General features: G+C 40.4%; 1 protein-coding gene and 1 pseudogene across 1 annotated transcript in view; both read left to right on the top strand.

Moving 5' to 3' along the window:
• LOC149264734 (putative disease resistance protein At1g61300) overlaps nucleotides 1-7,924 on the top strand; it is a 145,590-nt gene extending 137,666 nt beyond the window's left edge. The window contains exons 2-3 of the mRNA XM_089400595.1: nucleotides 7,544-7,731; nucleotides 7,819-7,924. Coding sequence (XP_089256721.1) covers nucleotides 7,544-7,731; nucleotides 7,819-7,924 — 294 coding nt within the window. The remainder of the gene's footprint in view (nucleotides 1-7,543; nucleotides 7,732-7,818) is intronic.
• Nucleotides 7,925-8,649: 725 nt separating this feature from the next.
• LOC149264733 (delta-selinene-like synthase, chloroplastic) lies at nucleotides 8,650-11,710 on the top strand (annotated as a pseudogene).
• Nucleotides 11,711-20,536: the final 8,826 nt, after the last annotated feature.

The raw sequence follows: 20,536 nt of genomic DNA, 5'->3' as shown, positions 1-20,536 counted from the left end.
TGTAAATAGAAAGAGGAGACAATGACTCATTTTTTGTCTACCTTCCAGATTGCAGAAGAAGTGTGGACATAGGAGAGAAATTAGTTTGGACCATTGGATCAGGACAATGACGATATGCTTACTGTAATCATTAATTGTCAGAGCAAGCACTTCAAAAATCCTATAGTAAATAAAGCTTGGATTCTAGTCGGGTTTTCTTATTTGGAATACCTGGAAGGAATGGAATCATGTCATTTTCCACATTTAGAATCCCTCAATTTATTCCATATGGAAAATAGTAAAATAAAATCTTAGAGAAGCTATCATGGCAGAAAAATGGGATGATGACGACTAGAAGGTAGATTCGTCTAAAGCAGGGATCCTTTCCTCTCCCGACTTGTCCACTAAGATGTTGTTTTAGTTGTTATCTGTTGCGAGAGCCACAATAGTCTCTTTGTCATCTATTTTCACAAAGCCCCCTTCCCCCCCCCCCACCTCGAGCTTCACCAAAATCAACTTTGATAGGGCCTCTAAAGGCAACCCAGGTCCGACGAGATTTGGGGGGGTGATCCATGACTCCCAAGGCTTCCACATGGGCATATTTTCCAGATTTTGAAGAGTCACCACAAATAGTGTCGCAGAGATAACAGGCTTGTAGAAAGGCCTTCTTCTGTCCCAATGCCTTGGATGTTCCAAGATTCAAATTATAAGAGATTCAAAAAATTTCATCCAGATGGCTCAAAAGCTTATGGATGGATCCCCGTCATATAATTTGGTACATAGATGGAGACTGGAGTCACTAGTAGCCTCAATCAAGTCCTTCATTGATCGCTTCTCATATGTTATCACAACCCACTCATTGAGACCTGACAACAAGGTTGCAGATTGGCTAGAAAATTAGGGTAAAATGGTAAGACATCAGGATATTGTTGTAAGTTGGCACTTAGCATTGAGTACAGTAGACCCAAAACTAGGTTAAAAGGATGCCTTCTCCTAGATAACAGAGAAATACAAATCCCCCCCCCAATAGGGGTGAACAAATAGTTGGTCAAACGATCTCGATGTTTGCCCTACGGGGCACGACGGGTGAATTTATGATGGCGTATAGGTTAATGAGATGGGCAGGTGGTGGTCTGAACAATCCACCTGGATACAATTGATATAATGTGAATAAGTTGTAACAAAATGGATGTTTATTCATGGGCGATCAATTTGGGGTGTAGGGTGGCCGAATTGAGTGTTGGTGGCCAATAGAACTCACCAAGGCCATGGGGTAATTGGACTTACGTGGAGGAGACTGATATTGAAACTGTGCCTTCTCAGGTGGGCTTATGTTCTTTCATTTTGGATCCTGGAACAATTGAATATATCTCTTCACACTGTGGTTGTAATGTTGCCTTTGTGTGTAAAAACCCTGGTTGTCGACTTTAGCGAGATTCTCCAGGCAGCTGGGAACCCGATAGCCTCTTAGTAATTTGGCTTCCTTGATTCTTGTATTTTTATGACAGTTTGTCTCTAGAGGTGGATGGTATTGTTTCATTATTGATTGCCCTATTGAGTGATTGGTCTGGAGCATGGGTAAGTTCTTGGGTGTGGGCTTATTCTGGAAATATTCTCCCGAGGGCAGTCATGGTCTATGGTGACTTTCGTTTCTATCGAGCACCATAGGAGAAAAACACCAGGTTGGTAGAAGAGTCGACCATCATCTGGCTATAAAGACTCTGGTTAGCCTTTACCTCTTTCTGTCTAATATGGTATTGGGTCTATTTTTTTGTGGAATTGTTTTGAGAATTTTTGTTGGCCTTCCCTAGTTATGGTTGTGGGTTGTTACTGGGGGTAAGTCGGCCTGGGTAATTGGGAAGGTACAAGTAGGGAAGATTTTGTGTGAGTCCCAAATTAGCCTTGGTCATGGAGGCATTGTGTGTTGGTTGCGGCAAGGTCTTGGTTTATTTAGGCAGGTTTTGGCGAATAATTCATACTGGGTTATTGGGTTATCTTTTGCATTTCTATTAAGTGGTTCTTTGGATCCGACAATCATGCCTCGTCAGCGTGGTCATCCCCACTGTAGAGGTGGGCAACATGGCCCTATCAGATGACAAGCCAAGGACCTAAGCTTGGCTTCGGACAATTGGATGAGTGGGTAACAAGTGGGCAAGGTCGCTTATTCTCATGGTCGATCTCTAGGCTTAGCAGAGGCTCCAATCATGCTGGAGACAATTGTTAAGTTATGGTATGTTCTATGCTTATAACAATTTACTTCCTTTTCTTATTATATTCCACATATTAGAAATCACATGTACATAAAGTAAAGTGCAAATAGAACATTAAATGATCGATAGAAAACAAGTCAAGAAAAGAGACATAAGATGTGGCGGTTGGCCAGGGACAAACCCCACAATGTGTGGGGAAACCTTTTCATCAAATATTCTTTTATCTTCAATAATTCAGCAGAGAGAAATAGTAAAATAAATATAATTTATATCAGCAGTAGCAAACCCTATATCAGCAGCATCACCATTAGCGGCTTCATCATCAAACGCAGGCCAAACATTACTTCTGTAGTTGCAGCTTCAGTTTGAGCAACTTCCGACTTCACATGTGTGAGAGAGATACCCCTTTCTGCGCAGTAGAGAAGAGACTCTTTTCTGCACAGTATAGAGAGAGAGAGATGTGATGAGATGAGTGAGTCCAAATGAGGAAAAGTCATCCTGTATTTATACACAACATTGGTGTTTGAATAGATGCAACTGTTGGGCTTCTGAGCCTACATGAGTTGTAGGTTGGCTTGATAATAATTCCATAATCAAAATAAATTCATATCTCCATGAATACTTATCGGAATCGGATGATCTTTATATCAATCCTACACCTCTCAATGAGAGGAATCTAATAAAAATATTATCAGCCATGAATAATATGATTTACAGGAAGTTTGACCCTAGTTTCGAATTTTAACACTCCCTCTCAACTAGGGAGAACTTCATCTGCAATCTGTTTATTAGTCGTTATTATTCATCCATCAAATGCACTACCCTGTACAACCTGACCCTTGCCCTACTCTACTTTATTCTGTATGTTCTTCTTTGTCTTGTTCTACCCTGTATTGATCTGTACGGCTCTGCTCTGTTATGCTCTACTCTGCTTTGTTCTATTATGCTCTACTTTTTTCAAAATTATGAAGAAGAAGAAATGATCAGGGATGTATCATACTAACTCAAAGTCAGTCTCAGAGTATGTACCATTGGTCTGAGACTAGTCTCAACCAACCCAAAGTCAACATCATAGTGAGTACAACTCCTACCACTAGTCCCAGACTAGTAACGTCTTCCACTGACTCAAAGTCAGTCTTAGAGTGCATACCACTAGTCCCAGACCAGTAACAACCGACCTGAAGTCAGTGTCATAGAATGTACCACTCTTACCACTGGTCCCAGACCAGTGTCATTGATCCCAAATAAATGGAGGTCATCCTAGCATAAGGAGTATGGTAGATACAACAATGCGTCCATCAGTACTACTATGGTCCCTAACTTCATTTCCTTGCTCATTGATTAGATGAGAGGTACTTCCCATGAGTCCCAGATTGCATGGGTAGGATGCTTTGGCAGGAGAACTAATTAATCCTGTCCTCACAGGAGAACACATCAATCCTGCTACAATCGCCATGGAGAACACATCAATCCAGGCCTCACAGGAGAACGCATCAATCCTGCTACAATCGCCATGGAGAACACATCAATCTAGGCCTCACAGGAGAACACATCAATCTTGCTACAATCGCCATAGAGAACACATCAATCCAGGACTCACAGGAGAACATACCAATCCTACTACAATCGCCATGGAGAACACATCAATCCAGGCCTCACAGGAGAACTAATCATCCTGCTACACAGGAGAGTGAATCATCATGTTCCACAAGAGATAAAATCATCTTGTCCCACAAGAGAGCGAATCATCTTGTTCCAGTGCACACCACCAGGGGAGGGTGAGTCACCCTGTGGTCGTATGTTGTTCCAGTAAGAACTGCAAGCCCTCAGAGCTCCCAGAGCTCAATGTATGCAACATTTAGGACCATTGTACAAGGGTTTCTTGATGACTCCAAGTCGTTTGGGAAAATCACAGATTAGATCTTTCCTCGGGGCTTTGACAAGGTGTATCGACCTGTACATCATCTTAATGCGATGGAGCCTCCTTTCTCATCGACTTACCATATCCCAGATGATGTCTATCTGCTGGAGAAATCAACGAATACAAGATTCCTCAATAATCAAATCCCACCTCTAATTGTTACAAAGAATCACAGTGGTATCCAATGTAAATCCAAACAGCTCACTGAAGAGCTTTCGCAACCAAACTGCCTCACAGGAGGCCATGCTAGCAGCAATATATATTCTGCTTCAGCAGTGCTCAAAGCCACCGACTTCTACTTCCTACTCATCCAGGATATCAAAGCAAATCCCAAGGTGAAACAGCACCCGGAAGTGCTCTTACGGTCCACCACACTGCTTTCCCAATCAGCATCAGTATATCCAAGTAGTCTCACTTCTCCGGTAGTGTATCTTAACCCATTACTAGTTGTGCCACGAAGATATCTCAGAATATTCTTAGCATCAATCCAGTGAGGCTCAACCAAATATGAGATCACAATGCTAACTGCAAAACATATGTTCGAATGGAGGTTCACCAAGAACATCAATGTGAATGAGTTTATGAAACTCAGAGGCATTTCCCAAATCTGGTCCGACATCACTACCATATGACTTCTAAAAGTTAAGATCCTCGAGGTAGTCACAGGCTTGCAGTCCATCATACCAAATCTTTCCAATATCTTTACCACATATTTTCCTTCAGATAGGAAAATTTACCCTGGCTTCTGCCACACTTCAAGTCCTTGGTCCTTCATTTCAAATTCAGAAGCCAACTCCCTCTTACATTTGTGAATGAGAGGGTTTGCACTTGTTAGAAAGAGGTCATCCACATACAGCACCAGTATGAGAGGTTTGTCATCTTCAACCTCAAACTAAAGGTTAGGATAGGCTTCACTCCTAGTGAATCCTAGCTTCATCAAGTAGCTATCGATCCTCTCATACCATGCTCGGGGTGCTTGCTTCAGTGCATAGAGAGCCTTCTTCAACCTGCATACATGAGATTTTCGATCACAAATCTCAAATCCTTTGGGTTTCTCCACGTATACCTCTTCTTTGATCGAACCGTGCAAGAACACAGTCTTGACATCCATCTAATGTAGGTTCCATCCTTGTGAAGCCACAAGGGCTATGATCGAGCGGATGGTCTTATATCTAGCAACAGGTGCAAATATCACATCATAGTCTATACCTTCCTTCTAGGAGAAACCACGAGAAACAAAACGAGCCTTGTACTTTTCCGTACTTTCATCTGCTGCATGCTTTATCTTGTAAATCCATTTAGAAGTGACAATTGTCTTGTCCTGGGGTCTGGGATGTAGTGGTCTGGGAACTACTTCCTAGAAATCATTCTTCATAATAGACTCATATTCTTTGGTCATAGCATCCTTCCATACTTGATGCTTGATGGCATATGAGAATGATGGAGGCTCATCTTGTATGATCGTGCTCATGATAGTCAGGTATCCCTGATACCTGTTAGGTTTCTTACTTTCATGGAAGGTTCCTCGAGGTGCAGCATGTCCTTCAGCATCATCAAGTATCCCCCTAAGCCATGAAGGCCTCTTCCTAGAAGAGGGAGGCTCAGGGGGATAAATAATATCCATGGGTTCCTCCACATCAGGAATTGTTACATCATCTACCCATAGAGACAACTTCCACAATCATACAGTTCTTCCTTTCTGCCACACCATTCTGCTCAGGAGTATGTGGTGTATTAGTCTCCCTCTTAATGCCAGCCTCAGATATGCCTGAGTGAACCAACTGTAATATATCGGAGGTCTTGCTTTGGCACATCCTGGACATACACCTTCTTTCTCTACTCAGAATTCAGGCATCACTATCACCATTTGTCTTACACCGGGTAGAGCTTTATAATGAAGGTGGGCAAACCTCCAATGCCAAAGTTCGGACTGAGGAGATGTGTCATAATATATGACACCTAGCGGACTTCCATCGACCTGATATAATGAATCAACACGAAACCTAAGAGTAAAGGCATATTTAACATTATTTTTCCATATACATACCTTGCCATGGCTGAAGGTTACCTTGTAGTCTTTGTCTTCCATTGCCGAAATGGACACCAAGTTCTTTTTGAGGTCAGGTGCATTTAATACATCCTGGAATTTATAGCCTTCTTGAATGGTTGTCCTCTTCCTTGATTTCCAGCATTCTTTTTACCTTTGCTATTGAATTTTCCATCCCTTCGATTACCATGAAACAGTGTAAACTTTGAAACGGGAACTGATACTGTTACCCATTTTGTAGAGATAGCAAAAAAGTGACCCGATTTTGAAAAGGGGTGATGCAGAACACACGTCTTTTTTAGAGCATAGTTTTTGACACTTTAAATTTTTTATGTACATTACATTTTAGAATGGTAGTGATTTTCATGCTGATTTTAAAAAGTGGTAATTCTGCATCAGACCATTTTTTAAAAAAACCTATTTTTTTACTTTAAATTTTCTAATGTATGAAATGTAAATAATTATTTTCTAAATTTAATAATTTTTGAAGTGGTCTTCTTCTTCATATTTTCTTGTTTTTATTTTAAATTTTTTTTTTGTAGTGAGGTTTTTATTGTTTTGCATATTTAAAGAAGAAGGTCAATATTTTGAATTTTCAATATTCTACATATTTATACATCGTTAATTAATATTTCAATCCAAATGAAATAATTGTCTCTAAAAAACAATAATTTTTAACAATTGACAAAAAAATAACCATTTTTAACATAAATATAACTAAAAAACTACACGTTTTGATAATTTTTTGTAATTTTTTGCTAGAGATGACATGTCAAAATCACAATTTTTATAGGAAAATTTTAACTAAAAATGGTTAAATAATAGTTTTTTTTAATGAATTTCATGTCAAAAAATAATAATAACTAGGAGACATACACTGTAAAGTCAACACAACACAAATATTTAATAGTAGCGTAATTATATTAAAAATATAATAAATCAAACCAAAAATATGTGATTACATCATGACTTCTCAATATATTTTGGTGGAGACAACATGATTATTCATAGGTAACATAACTATATCAATAATGCAATATATGAACTTGCTCCATATATTTCGGTTTAGAAGCACACTAATTTTCTGCAATAAATAAATATAATTTTATGAACATGAAAGCCATCGAGGTGATTCTGAGAATCACGCCGCCACCCCTAGTGGCGATTCGCGGGGCGATTCTAAGAATCGTCCCGATGGCTCTGATAAAGGAATATAGCAGATAGAGGAATTTGTGAAAACGGGGCGGGGCGGTGGGGGGGGCACCTATTTGTCATCTGCTGGTTGTTTGCTTTTAATTTTCTGTTTCTTGTTAGCTATCACTCTATCATGCCACCTATCTCTATCTTTCTCATCTATATATTTTAATTGCACTGAACTGTAATTAGGCACCGGCATATTATGAACGCGTTGGAATGCTTGTTGAGGAGATCAAGCAATTACTTTTGAGCGAAATGGAAGATAGCAATTATGATCTAATCAAACGTCTTCACATAGTTGACACATTGGAATGCCTTGGAATTGATCGACATTTTCAACATGAAATAAAAACAGGTGCCCTAGATTACGTTTACAGGTAAGTGAATCTGGACAGATAAATAAATTTAATTTAGCGTTTACATATATGTGCACTCCGATTTTGGGGCTATTTTATAAACATCAGAGCCATCGGGGCGACGAGAATCCGCCACCAAGGGTGGTGGGGTGATTCTCAAAATCACCCTGATGGCTTTGATAAAGGTCTTTTCAACAATCAATTGGCTTCTTAGTAGGTCGGTGGAAGTAAAATGAAAATACTAATAACATCCCATTAAACTAATCCCACTACAGAATCACATATCTTCCTAAACACATACGCTATTGCACTTTAATGTGGCTGCCATATCCCGCTTTTGCACTTTGACGATTTGATCAGCCAATTCATTCGTTGTTTTGAAGAAAAACCGGAATACAATTTTTATGGGGTCTGGAAGGTCATCTATCAGTGAAAGATCCCATCTGAAAATGGCACAAACAATAATGAAATTGAAAATATTCAAGATATATACCAGGCGCAGAAAATATATGATTCGAATATTCTGGGAAACTACAAATAACTCAATTGGCAATTTGCACAAAGTCTGTATAATTTGAACTCACCGTCTGACTACCTCTGTGGTGGTTTTCAGTTCGTCCAAGAGACCGTGAGTGTCATAGAAGTCATCTAGAACAGTTGCCAACACACAAACTTGTGCCAAGGCAATTCTGCTTTGAGAGAATTCGGGCTCGGAAATGCATGTAGCCGCCCAGAAAACAAATTCCACGTGACGTATCCTATAGAAATTCAGCTGTGCAATTTCTGACTCTCGCCACCACCTACGCAGCACAAAAAAGTATTGCAGAGGGTCATCTCTTATCATGATCTGCCAAAATTCACAATGAGTATATATTTATTCTGCGTAATATTAACGAGTTTTATTTAATTACAACCACATTTAGTTATGGAGACTAATTTTTTCGTGCTCTCCGACTGCATCGATATAACGTGTCTTCAGGTGGTATCAACTGCAATTAATTTGATGTAAAGCTTCAAGATATTTTCTAATATTGTTAGGCAGTATAAGTGAAAGAGCTCACTATATTGGGCTAGCCTAAGTTCAATGGTGAAAGTGAAAACGTTTATTAATAAATATTGAACTTTAGACAAGTTCCAAACTCAAATAACCTACTTAATGTGCTTGTAGATAATTATTAAAGAATCTCCTCGATAACAAACAGCAGGTATACATATTTGCATTAAGGAAAAAAAAGAGGATGGCCTAGTTGTAGTTGATCTTGTAGGGATTTTGTTAATTCCGTCCGGGATTCGAATCTCATAGCTGACGCGTATTAAATGGGCTCATTAAAGGTGTTATCCGCTGACGCATTCATCAAAAGTTTTTTATCTTTAATTTATTTTTTATATTACTAAACATTGAACGAATGTCTTGGAAATTTTTAATGTAATAGATGTAGTTGTTTTAAAAAAAATAAGAGAATAGATGTAGGTGTTTAACTACAATTTTAGTATCAAAACACATGCTTATTTTTATTTTTATTTTTAATTCAATTCTGTACTTATATTCCAAAGTTTCCAAACAGGTGTGTTGGAGAATTTCAAGGGCGAAAACGCGAAGTTCTTCTGCAATTTTACTGGAGATAAACGAGTGAGAAGCATGTTGTCGTTACTTCGAGCTTCAGACATTTCATTTCCCGGAGAAAAAGTGATGCAAGAGGCAAACGCTTTCACAAGAGAATATCTAAATCAAGTTTTAGCTGGACGCGGGGATGTGACCGACGTAGATCAAAGTCTTTTGGAAGAGGTAGACAATAAACACATTTTGAAGATCTTAATTAAAATTAAATGAAGGATGGTGTCCATGGTTTATAAAGGATTTAACTTCATCATTGTTGTTTAGGTAAAGTACGCATTGGAGTTTCCCTGGTATTGCAGTGCGCCCAGATGGGAGGCAAGGAGCTTTATTGAAATATATGGACAAAACAGCTCGTGGCTCAAGTACTGGCCCTCTTAATTATATATATTAGACTTATCTTCAAATTACGAAAATTGTAATGCCATACTAAATCCTCTTTCCAAATTTTTATTTAGGTCGAATTTCAACCAAAAAGTTCTGGAGTTAGCCAAATTGGACTTCAATATCCTGCAATGCATACATCAGAAAGAGTTACAGTTTATTACAAGGTAGTGATCGGTACTTGCCATTTTCATAGTTTATAGCGTCGAGAGCGTTTTTTAACAGTTTAATACAGGTTGAATTTTAAAAAATAAAAATATTTATAAGACTTATTCACCCATAATAGGATATTTATTATCACAATTTACCTTGTATTAAATTAAATTATATATTTTAGACTTCTTGATAAGTTTAATTCCCAAAATAACTTCCATTCTCAACATGTCCCATAAAATTTGAACCTGTGACCGGTCAAAAACTAAACCACAGGTATTTTTTTTTCATATTATTAATAATATTAAAAAATAAATCTCATTCATAATAACTATCTGCAAATTAATTCATCATAGTGTAAACATTTTCCTAATATTACAGAAAAAATTAGTCTCCATACCTAAATGTGGTTGTAATTAAATAAAACTCGTTAATATTACGCAGAATAAATATATACTCATTGTGAATTTTGGCAGATCATGATAAGAGATGACCCTCTGCCATACTTTTTTGTGTTGCGTAGGTGGTGGCGAGAGTCAGAAATTGCACCGCTGAATTTCTATATGATACATCACGTGGAATTTGTTTTCTGGGCGGCTGCGTGCATTTCCGAGCCCGAATTCTCTCAAAGCAGAATTGCCTTGGCACAAGTTTGTGTGTTGGCAACTATTCTAGATGACTTCTATGACACTCACGGTCTCTTGGACGAACTGAAAACCACCACAGAGGCAGTCAGACGGTGAGTTCAAATTATACAGACTTTGTGCAAATTGCCAATTGAGTTATTTGTAGTTTCCCAGAATATTCGAATCATATATTTTCTACGCTTGGTTTATATCTTGAATATTTTCAATTTCATTACTGTTTGTGCCATTTTCAGATGGGATCTTTCATTGATAGATGACCTTCCAGACCCCATAAAAATTGTATTCTAGTTTTTCTTCAAAACAACGAATGAATTGGCTGATCAAATCGTCAAAGTGCAAAAGCGGGATATGGCAGCCACATTAAAGTGCAATAGCGTATGTGTTTAGGAAGATATGTGATTCTGTAGTGGGATTAGTTTAATGGGATGTTATTAGTATTTTCATTTTACTTCCACCGACCTACTAAGAAGCCAATTGACGGTTGAAAAGACCTTTATCAAAGCCATCGAGGCGATTCTGAGAATCGCCCCGCCATCCCTAGTGGCGATTCTGCCACCCCTTGCCACCAGGGGTGGCGGGGCGATTCTCAGAATCGCCCCGATGGCTCTGATGTTCATAAAATAGCCCCAAAATCAGAGTGCACATATATGTAAACGCTAAATTAAATTTATTTATCTGTCCAGATTCACTTACCTGTAAACGTAATCTAGGGCACTTGTTTTTATTTCATGTTGAAAATGTCAATCAATTCCAAGGCATTCCAATGTGTCAACTATGTGAAGACGTTTGATTAGATCATAATTTCTATCTTCCATTTCGCTCAAAAGTAATTGCTTGATCTCCTCAACAAGCATTCCAACACGTTCATAATATGTCGGTGCCTAATTACAGTTCAGTGCAATTAAAATATATAGATGAGAAAGATAGAGATAGGTGGCATGATAGAGTGATAGCTAACAAGAAACAAAAAAGTAAAAGCAAACAACCAGCAGATGACAAATAGGTGCCCGCCCCGTTTTCACAAATTTATTTATCTGTAAGCAAACAACCAGCAGATGACAAATAGGTGCCCGCCCCGTTTTCACAAATTTATTTATCTGTTGTATTCCTTTATCAGAGCCATCGGGGCAATTCTAAGAATCGCCCTGCCACCCCTGGTGGCGAGGCAGGGCAATTCTCAGAATCGCCCCGATGGCTCTGATGTTCATAAAATTATATTTATTTATCGCAGAAAATTAGTGTGCTTCTAAACCAAAATATATGGAGCAAGTTCATATATTGCATTATTGATATAGTTATGTTACCTACGAATAATCACGTTGTCTCCACCAAAATATATTGAGAAGTCATGATGTAATCGCATATTTTTGGTTTGATTTATTATATTTTTAATATAATTACGCTACTATTGAATATTTGTGTTGTGTCGACTTTACAGTGTATGTCTCCTGGTTTATGATGTTAATGTTTGAGAGTATTTTGATGGCATTATGCACATCCCATCTTCAATTGTTACTACACCATTAGTACACAAAACAACGTATTTCACAACGCTAATGGTAAATATTTTAGCCGTGTAGTTCATGTACTACGCGGTATTCTGTTATGGTTTAGAAACAACCTAGTTCCCAAGGCAAACGATAAATATTTTATTCTGTTGAAACCAGTCATAGATCTAGAAGAATTTTGAAACCTGAAATGGTGGGCATGCATGTGGACTCAGATGGGGCACTAGTTGATGAAAGAGAAGAATATGGAACATCTTCGTCTACATCCAATCATTCATATGAAGATGTGAATTTTGATGGCGTGCAAGAAAATATGAGTGATTTTGAATATTTTTCTAAGAGAGTTTATATAAGTGATGTTTGCATCGTATCTCGAAATAAAATTTTTGATTTCCATATGGTGTTAAATCAGAAGTTATGAGCCATTTTTATGTTGTTTGATTATATGTCTTAATTATGATAATTTTTATTGTTTAGAATATCTACAATGCAACATTAAATTAAAGATATAATGTATGTTTCATTCAATATACAAATAATGACATTTTGATTCATTTAGTCATGTAATTTGTTCATAATGTCATGGTTTTTTTAATTTTATCATTGAAAAAATTCCAATTTCTTTTGTATCTAGCATGTTATGGTTGAAAACATGTTGAATTTATACTTAGGAAAGAAAAATGTTATTCTACCAAAAACATTAGTGTGTTTTTTTCTTCATAAACAATTGTTTTTTTGCACAAAAAAAATCAGTTTTACTAGCATTTTTTTAAATGTTGAAAATTGACGGTCTAAGGAGGAACGCTGCGCGAGGATGAACGCTAGGGTTCGAGTTACAGGACAAGAGTAACGAGGTCACGGGCTGGCTCAGACTGTCGGCTGAGCTCACAGACCTGCTAGGACAGGATCTCGCAGGTTGCCGGCACGGGTCGGGTTAGGAAATAGAAAAGTCAGTAAGGAAAAACAGAGAGTTTCCGCCCTGAACGCAATGGGAGAGCCAAGGGGGGGGGAGAGATCCCCTCCTTCAAAAATGTGGTTATGGGCGAAACCAGTACGGATGGAGAGCACCATACGGAAAGGGTAAACCAAATCCCAGTCATGGGTAATTTATGGCAAAAACGAATGAGAGGAAAATGCCTACCGAGGGCTGAGAAACAGCCTAGGTATGTCGTTCCCCATAACAAGCTGGAAGAATATAATTGCTATATGAAGGACCATGCTTTAATCTGCCGATTTGTTGGATACTGGCCGTCTGAGCGAGAACTCTACAGATGGATCGATCAACGCTGGCGACCTAAGGGGCAGATAGATCTCAAGCTTGGTGCACAAGGGTTCTTCACAGCAATATTTTCGAATTTGGAAGATAAGAACAGAATCTTTGAAGAGGGTCCCTATTTCCTGAATAATGCAGGATTATTCATGAAGTTTTGGGAGGAGAGATATAACCCTGAAAAGGAGAAAATGCTTGATGCACCAGTCTGGGTCAGGTTATTTGGTCTTCCTGATGAGTTCTGGGAGCCGGGGATCTTGGAAGGTATCGGCAACTCGATCGGAAGCTTTGTCAAAACTGCAGAGGCCACGAAAAGAGGTAAGTATAATGCCTATGCGAGAATCTGCGTTTACATAAATTTGGCTAATCCCCTTCCAGAAACTGTTGAGGTGGAATACCATGATGAAGTTTGGAAACAGCCAATTGATTATGAACATATCCCCTTCCGATGCCGAATATGTCACGAGTATGGTCATCTGTATCGGCAATGCCCCCTTAACAGAGAGGCAGAGAGCAAAAAAAGTCAGGCGAACCAACCGAATACCACTGGGAGGACGGAGGATCCAGAAAGAGGGTTTCAACAGGTGGTCAGGAAGCGGAGACCAAATAGAGAAGGACCAAAGACTCAATCCCAAAAGCAAACCAACCAAGCAAGAACCCAGAACAAATATCAAGTACTACAGAGCGAAGGTGAAGAGTATGAAGTAAACTTGGAAGATGATGAGGAAACAAACAATAGCCCAATGGAAGTACAAGGAGAGGAAAAAGGGAAAGGAATATCTGTTAGCAAAGTCAACAAAGGGGAAACAGAGGAAGAGGCAACTGAAACAGATCTAGTGGCTCATATGGAAGTGGAAGACCAGCCCGAAACGGAAGCAGAGGAAGAAATAATCATGCGAAGACTGATCCAGGAATGGAAGAACCTAGACAGTAGATTTATACCTGAAGACCAAAGGCAGCTATACAAGGAGGTATTCCAGAAATACAAAGAGAAAAAAGGAGAACCCCCGGATACATCAGTAATGTTGGAAAAGGGGCAAGGGACGGAAGGCAAAGGAACAGATACCTTGGGTAAAAACAGCAGAAAGAGAGGTCGGAGACCTATGAATGAAACGATCCAGGCGGTGGGAGAGATCTTGATAAACTCAGGTAAGGTAATACCTCTGTCGGAGGTATTCTTCCCCTCCTATAAAAAGTTTTAAATGATAGTGGTCAGCTGGAATATTAGGGGTCTGAATAGTAAAGGCAAACAAAGGTATATGAAGGATAAGCTGCAAAAAGAAAAACCTAGTATTCTGATTTTACAGGAAACAAAGATTTTGATTCACCAACTAGAGGAAATAATACAAAGAAGCAGACTACCCTACCAGGTGATGGGGCAAGATGCAACAGGCTTTGCAGGAGGACTCGCAATCCTATGGAACCCAAATGACATTGTTATAGACAACTGGGTGAGTATGCGTGGAATCCTTTCGGGGCTGGGAAGGGTTGTAGGAACTAAACACCAGGTTGTTATCTCAGGAGTTTATGGCCCCTCGTCTCCTGGGCATAAGGATCAGTTTATTAAGGACGTTAAGGCAATCCGCAATCTGTACCCTGAAGCTGCTTGGATTATTGGTGGCGATTTCAATATGATCAGATCCTTAGAAGAGAAAAAAGGAGGGATTAGGAGACAAGACCACCTTATGGACAGATTCAATGAGATGATAGAAGAACTCCGGTTAGTGGATATTCAAACCATTAACGGAGTATATACTTGGAACAACAGACGAGGTGGCAAAAATCAAATTGCCACCAGGCTAGATAGATTCCTAGTGTCCGAAGCCATAATGAATAAAGATGTCTTTGTGGAAGCCAAGATCATTCCAGCTCTGGGATCGGATCACTGGCCGATTCGCTTAGAGATCGACATCAAAAAAATTCAGGGCAAGAGGCCATTTCGATTTGAAGCTTTCTGGCTAAGGGACCCTGAGTTTATCAAGAGAGTGGAGAAATGGTGGACACAAAGTAATATTCAGGGCAGATGCAGAATGCAAACATTTCAGTTAAAACTGAGAGAGCTGAAAGGAAAAATCAAGAAATGGAACAAGGAGGAATTTGGAAACATTCTGGAGGACAAACAAAAACTGGAAGGGGAAATGACTGATCTCCAACAGAAAATAATTTTGGAGGGAAGAACTGAAGAAAGCATCCTCAAAGAAGGGATAATCCTTGGCCAACTGGAGGAGAGGAGGAAGCAAGAGGAGATCCTATGGCGCCAAAAATCTAGGATAAAATGGCTGAGGGAAGGAGAACGCAATACTAAATTCTTTCATCAAGCCATGGTTAAACACAGGCAGGGAAACAGAATACTATCACTCAAGGACAGGAATGGAGACAGAGTAGTTGAACAGAATGAAATTGAACAAGTGTTGATAGCCCATCACAAAGAAATTTTAACTGAACCCCCTGGTGATAGAACGAGGGCCATACAAGAGATATGCTCTGCAATCCCTAGATTGGTCACAGAGGACCAAAATAAAGCTCTTATGAGAGCAGTGACCCTAGAGGAACTGGAAGACGTAGTGAAGGCTATGAAGAAAGGGACAGCCCCTGGATCGGATGGCTTCACGGTGGATTTTTACCAGGCTGGATGGCACTTCCTGGGACAGGAAATTTTGGAGCTTGTTGAAGAATCAAGAATAAATCAAAAGGTATGGCCAGCTCTTAACTCTACCTTTTATGCTCTCATTCCTAAGGGAAACAACCTAGAGGAGGCTAATGGCTTCAGACCAATAGCTTTATGCAATGTCATATACAAAATCATCACGTCCGTGATTGCTAAACGCTTAAAACCCCTCTTAGACAACCTCATTTCGGCCGAACAAACGGGTTTTGTAGAAGGTAGGCAGATCCTTGATGGCCTGGTGGTAACTCAGGAGGTGATTCACTCCTTGAAACTCAAAAAACAAAAAGGTATGATGATAAAACTTGATTTATCCAAAGCTTATGATAAACTAAATTGGAATTACCTAGCTACAGTCCTGGAACGATTTGGTTTTCATCAAAGATGGATTGCATGGATTAATAATCTAATATCCACTCCTCATTTTTCTATCCTGGTAAATGGAAGTCCCTCAAAAACTTTTAATGCTTCTAGAGGGATCCGCCAAGGTGACCCGCTGTCTCCTTTTTTATTTATCCTAGCTGCTGAAGGACTAGGGAGATTCATTAAACAAGAAAGAATAGCAAATAGAATTAAAGGATTGAAAATCTGGGGAAACCATTTGCCTCTGACCCACCAACAATTTGTTGATGACATTATGTTGTTTGGGGAGCCCACGGTAAGAGAAGTCCAAAATTTAAAGAGGATCCTGGATCTGTTTTCAGCTGCCTCGGGTCTAGAAATAAACAGAGATAAATCCTGCATCTTCATTTTCAACACTCTAGAACAAGTCAAAGCTCATCTTATCAGAACTTTGGGATTCAAGAGAGGAGATCTACCCACTAAATATTTGGGTAATATTCTTGATTTCACTTCAAAAAAATTGAAAAACTGGCAAGGATTGCTGGACAAGCTCAATAGAAAGATTGCCAATTGGTCGTTCAGAGTCCTGAATATTGCTGGTAGAATTATCCTGGCTAAGTCGGTACTTCAGGCTATCCCTATCTATCCTTTATCGATTATGGCTGCCCCTGCTGGGGTTTGTGCTAAAATCAGAGAAATCATCCGCAAATTTATATGGAGTGGAACTGATCAAAAGAAAAAATGGGCTTTGGTCTCATGGAATCAACTCACTGAAAGAAAAGAACAAGGAGGGTTGGGATTAAGGGACCCGGAAATCCTGAACAAGGTCCTGGGAGCCAAGCTATGGTGGAGATGGCTTAGTGGAGGAAGTGATCTATGGAAAATTATCTGGAGGATCAAATACAGAATGCCCAACACACAGGTTGACATTCTAAGAACACAAGAAACCCCCCGTGGATCTAACATTTGGGAATTAGCCTCTCAGAACAGAGATTTGATTGCAAAACACACTTTCTGGGAAATCAGAGGAGGAGCAGAGGCAAACTTCTGGGAAGATAGCTGGCAGCAACGAGAAAGACTGAACAGCGTCCAAGCACTTTCCCAAGTCTATGAAAACAATGCTAGGATTAGACGGAAAGTAAAGGATTATTGGAAAGCAAATGACACTCCGGATGGATGGAGGGTATGGGAGGAGCCGATAAAATGGGATCAGAGTCTAAATCCTGATATTCAAGAAGCTTACCGGAAGGAAATGGAATCAAGGAAGCTCAGAGTCCGCGAAGGGCAAGATATCCTTCGATGGGGGAGTTCAATGAAGGGAATCTTTTCTACCAAGGAGGCCTATTTTCTAATGGGGTCTCAAAACGAAGGAGACAGAAATTGGGAATGGAAACTTATATGGGAATCCAACTGGTGGCCTAAGGTGGCTATTTTCATCTGGCTTGCCACAAAGAATAAAATTTTGACTTGGGATCGTATCCAAAAAAAGGGGTTCCAGGGCCCCTCACAATGCTACATATGCAAAAATGATGAGGAGAAGAGAGACCATCTTCTAATTCGTTGCCCATACACTGAGAGCTTATGGATCTTGGCCAAACAATTGTTCAATAAACCAGGGCTTATCATGAGAGAATTTAAAGATGCTATCTATCAGTGGAATAAGGAAACCTTCAATTGCCGAGTTGTTCAGAGGGCTTGGAATCTGACTTCTTCTTTCATTCTCTGGACGGTCTGGAAAGAACGGAATAGGAGAATATTTCAGAGTCGGGCTAATTCTCCAGAAGTTGTCTGGGCGCAGGTGGTAGACTACACGAGGGAGACCATTCTAGTAGAGAAATGGGACAGTGAGGATTGGAAAACTACTGCGGAAGAACAGGCCATTCTGAATAAACTAAACTTAAAATTGGATATGGTGCATTACAAATGCTCGGCCAACAATGACATGAGAACTCAGAGTCCAGAGATTTTCTCATACCCTCGGGATCAATTTATCAAGCTTAACTTTGACGGGGCTTCGAAGGGTAATCCGGGAGACGCTGGTTTTGGAGGGATCTTTAGAGACAGCAACAATCAAGTCAGGTGGATCTATGCCGAATGGGGAGGCCAAATGACTAATAATGAGGCTGAATTCTGGGCCCTGCACCAAGGTTTAAGAATTGCTATCAGGAATGGATACACCAACCTAGAAATCACTGGGGATTCGCAACTAGCTGTGGACACGGTGAGGAGACTCAACAATGGGCAAGGTTGGGAGAAAGTAACCAAAAGTTGGCGGACGGCAGGAATCATCCAAGAAATATCCGGCTTGATTAAACGCATCGACTACAGCATCACGAGTCATGTGCGGCGAAAAGGGAATCAGGTGGCAGACTGGTTAGCGAATTGCGGCTGTAAGGGACGTGGCAGTTCCATTGATAGGCAATGGAGAACCATTGAAGGCAACGAGGAGTGGAAGGAGTTGGCAGACCTCATCAAGACGGATCATGCTCAAGCCACGAAGGATAAGGTGCGATCCAGCAGAGCGGATTAATAGGGAAGCGTGGAGAGGCAGATGGAAGATCAGGATGGAATCGGGTCTTAATAAAATCATCATGCCTGTCAGTAGGACGAAGGATGGCGATTGGGGGGATGGTACTACGGTGGCTGGAGAAATAGTGGGGAAGGAATTCATCCATCGCGAGATTATAATTACCCGAACTATGACGGGAGATGGAGGCGGTTCATCAGGTCTCACAACAGATGGCGTGAATTATGACAAGATGGCAGGCAGTAGTGGGTCAACGGTGAGGGACGGGCGGAACTCGGTTTCCGGGATCTCCTGCACCCCCGCGGCCTTCAATACCCCCTATAAGAGCAGCAGGAGGACGGTACAGGACTTACGCGAGATTGCTAGTTGGGTAGAAGGGGAGGAATTAATTGAGAAGAATAGAACAGTAGCGCACGGGCCTAGAAACCAGGGCTTGAAGAGGAGAGATTCCCTGGATTTTATGGAGACCAGACAGAAACAAAGAATGATGAAGGAGCATCAGACTGCAGGGAAGGATACCGGCGATGGAAAGGGCAAGAACCGCATTCAGGAAGAGCCTTCCTTCTCGGTATGGGAGATTCAGGAGGATTCTGAGGAAACCCTCATCCCGGTTGGGACGAAGGAAAGCGGATGCCAACCAGAACACCTGTTCGTAGACAGAACCGAGCAGATGATAAGGAAATCGGCGGACACAGAGGATATGAGGCTGCAGCGTTACGGGTTAAGGAAACGTGCCACGGCTGAAGGCAAAGATAATGACAGAGCCAGCAAGAGAGCCTGGGGGCGTGTGAAACATGGAGAGGAGGCAGGGGAAACGTCCAGGAGGGGTCCGGGTAGGAGCAGGAAGATGAAAGAGACTGTTACGGATAGGGTGCGCAAAGCTGAACAGGCCTTTCTGCGCTTCTCCAACCAGGCGGTCCGTAGGGTAATGCAAAAGCTCGAAGAAGAAGCCACACAAGACCAGTCTGATGAGGAAGTTGAGGACTGGACCTTTTTGCTTCACGACCCAGGCCAAACCAGAGGGCGCATGTCCCTTTACAAACAGTCCCTCCACCTCTACTGGGTGATGAAGGGAATTTTGGCCAAGGCGCTGCTACAAGTTTCGAAGGAAATGGTGAACCTGGCAAAAGGAGGCCCGGACATCCGCCTGGAACTGAGTTTCCTGAGAGTTGCGATGCTGAAACAAGAGGAAGCTATGATGAGGATGGAGGAGCAGTTGACCACCATCCAGCACATTCTAATACCGGAGCAGCAGGAGCAAGTGACAGAGGCGATGCAACAACCTGCGAGGGGCAACGATTAACTTAAGATATGTTTAGAACTAGTAATAAATTTTGTAGCTATAGTTTTGTTCACGTCAAAGATAGGAGAATGCAGAACAGTCAAAGCAGTGGTTTTTGGAATAGTTTTAGAAAGCTTCAGGATTGTACAGTTTATTTAGCAAACTCCATTAGACTTTGGACATACTTTTTTTGGGCCGCTATCAAGAATTATAGATGGCATTTAGACCCGGTTTCCCGTATAGGGCGGGCGTATACTGTTTCATGAACTGATGTATTGTTCTTTTTGATCGAAGTAATAGAATGAGAACCACCTTAGCCTACAAAAAAAAAAAATGTTGAAAATTGACCCTAAAAAAAAATCGTCGTTCTAGTATCAACACTTTTTCATTTTCAAGGTTTTTTTTTGCACGAAAATTTTGTTTTCACTGCCAT

This window comes from Pinus tabuliformis, chromosome 6 (genome assembly GCF_031772625.1).
Source record: "Pinus tabuliformis cultivar Carrire ecotype Pingquan chromosome 6, CPIR1, whole genome shotgun sequence".
In the NCBI taxonomy this organism is placed as follows: Eukaryota; Viridiplantae; Streptophyta; class Pinopsida; order Pinales; family Pinaceae; genus Pinus; species Pinus tabuliformis.
The sequence above is the reverse complement of the archived record's forward strand: the minus strand, read 5'-3'. Positions and strand labels throughout refer to the sequence as shown.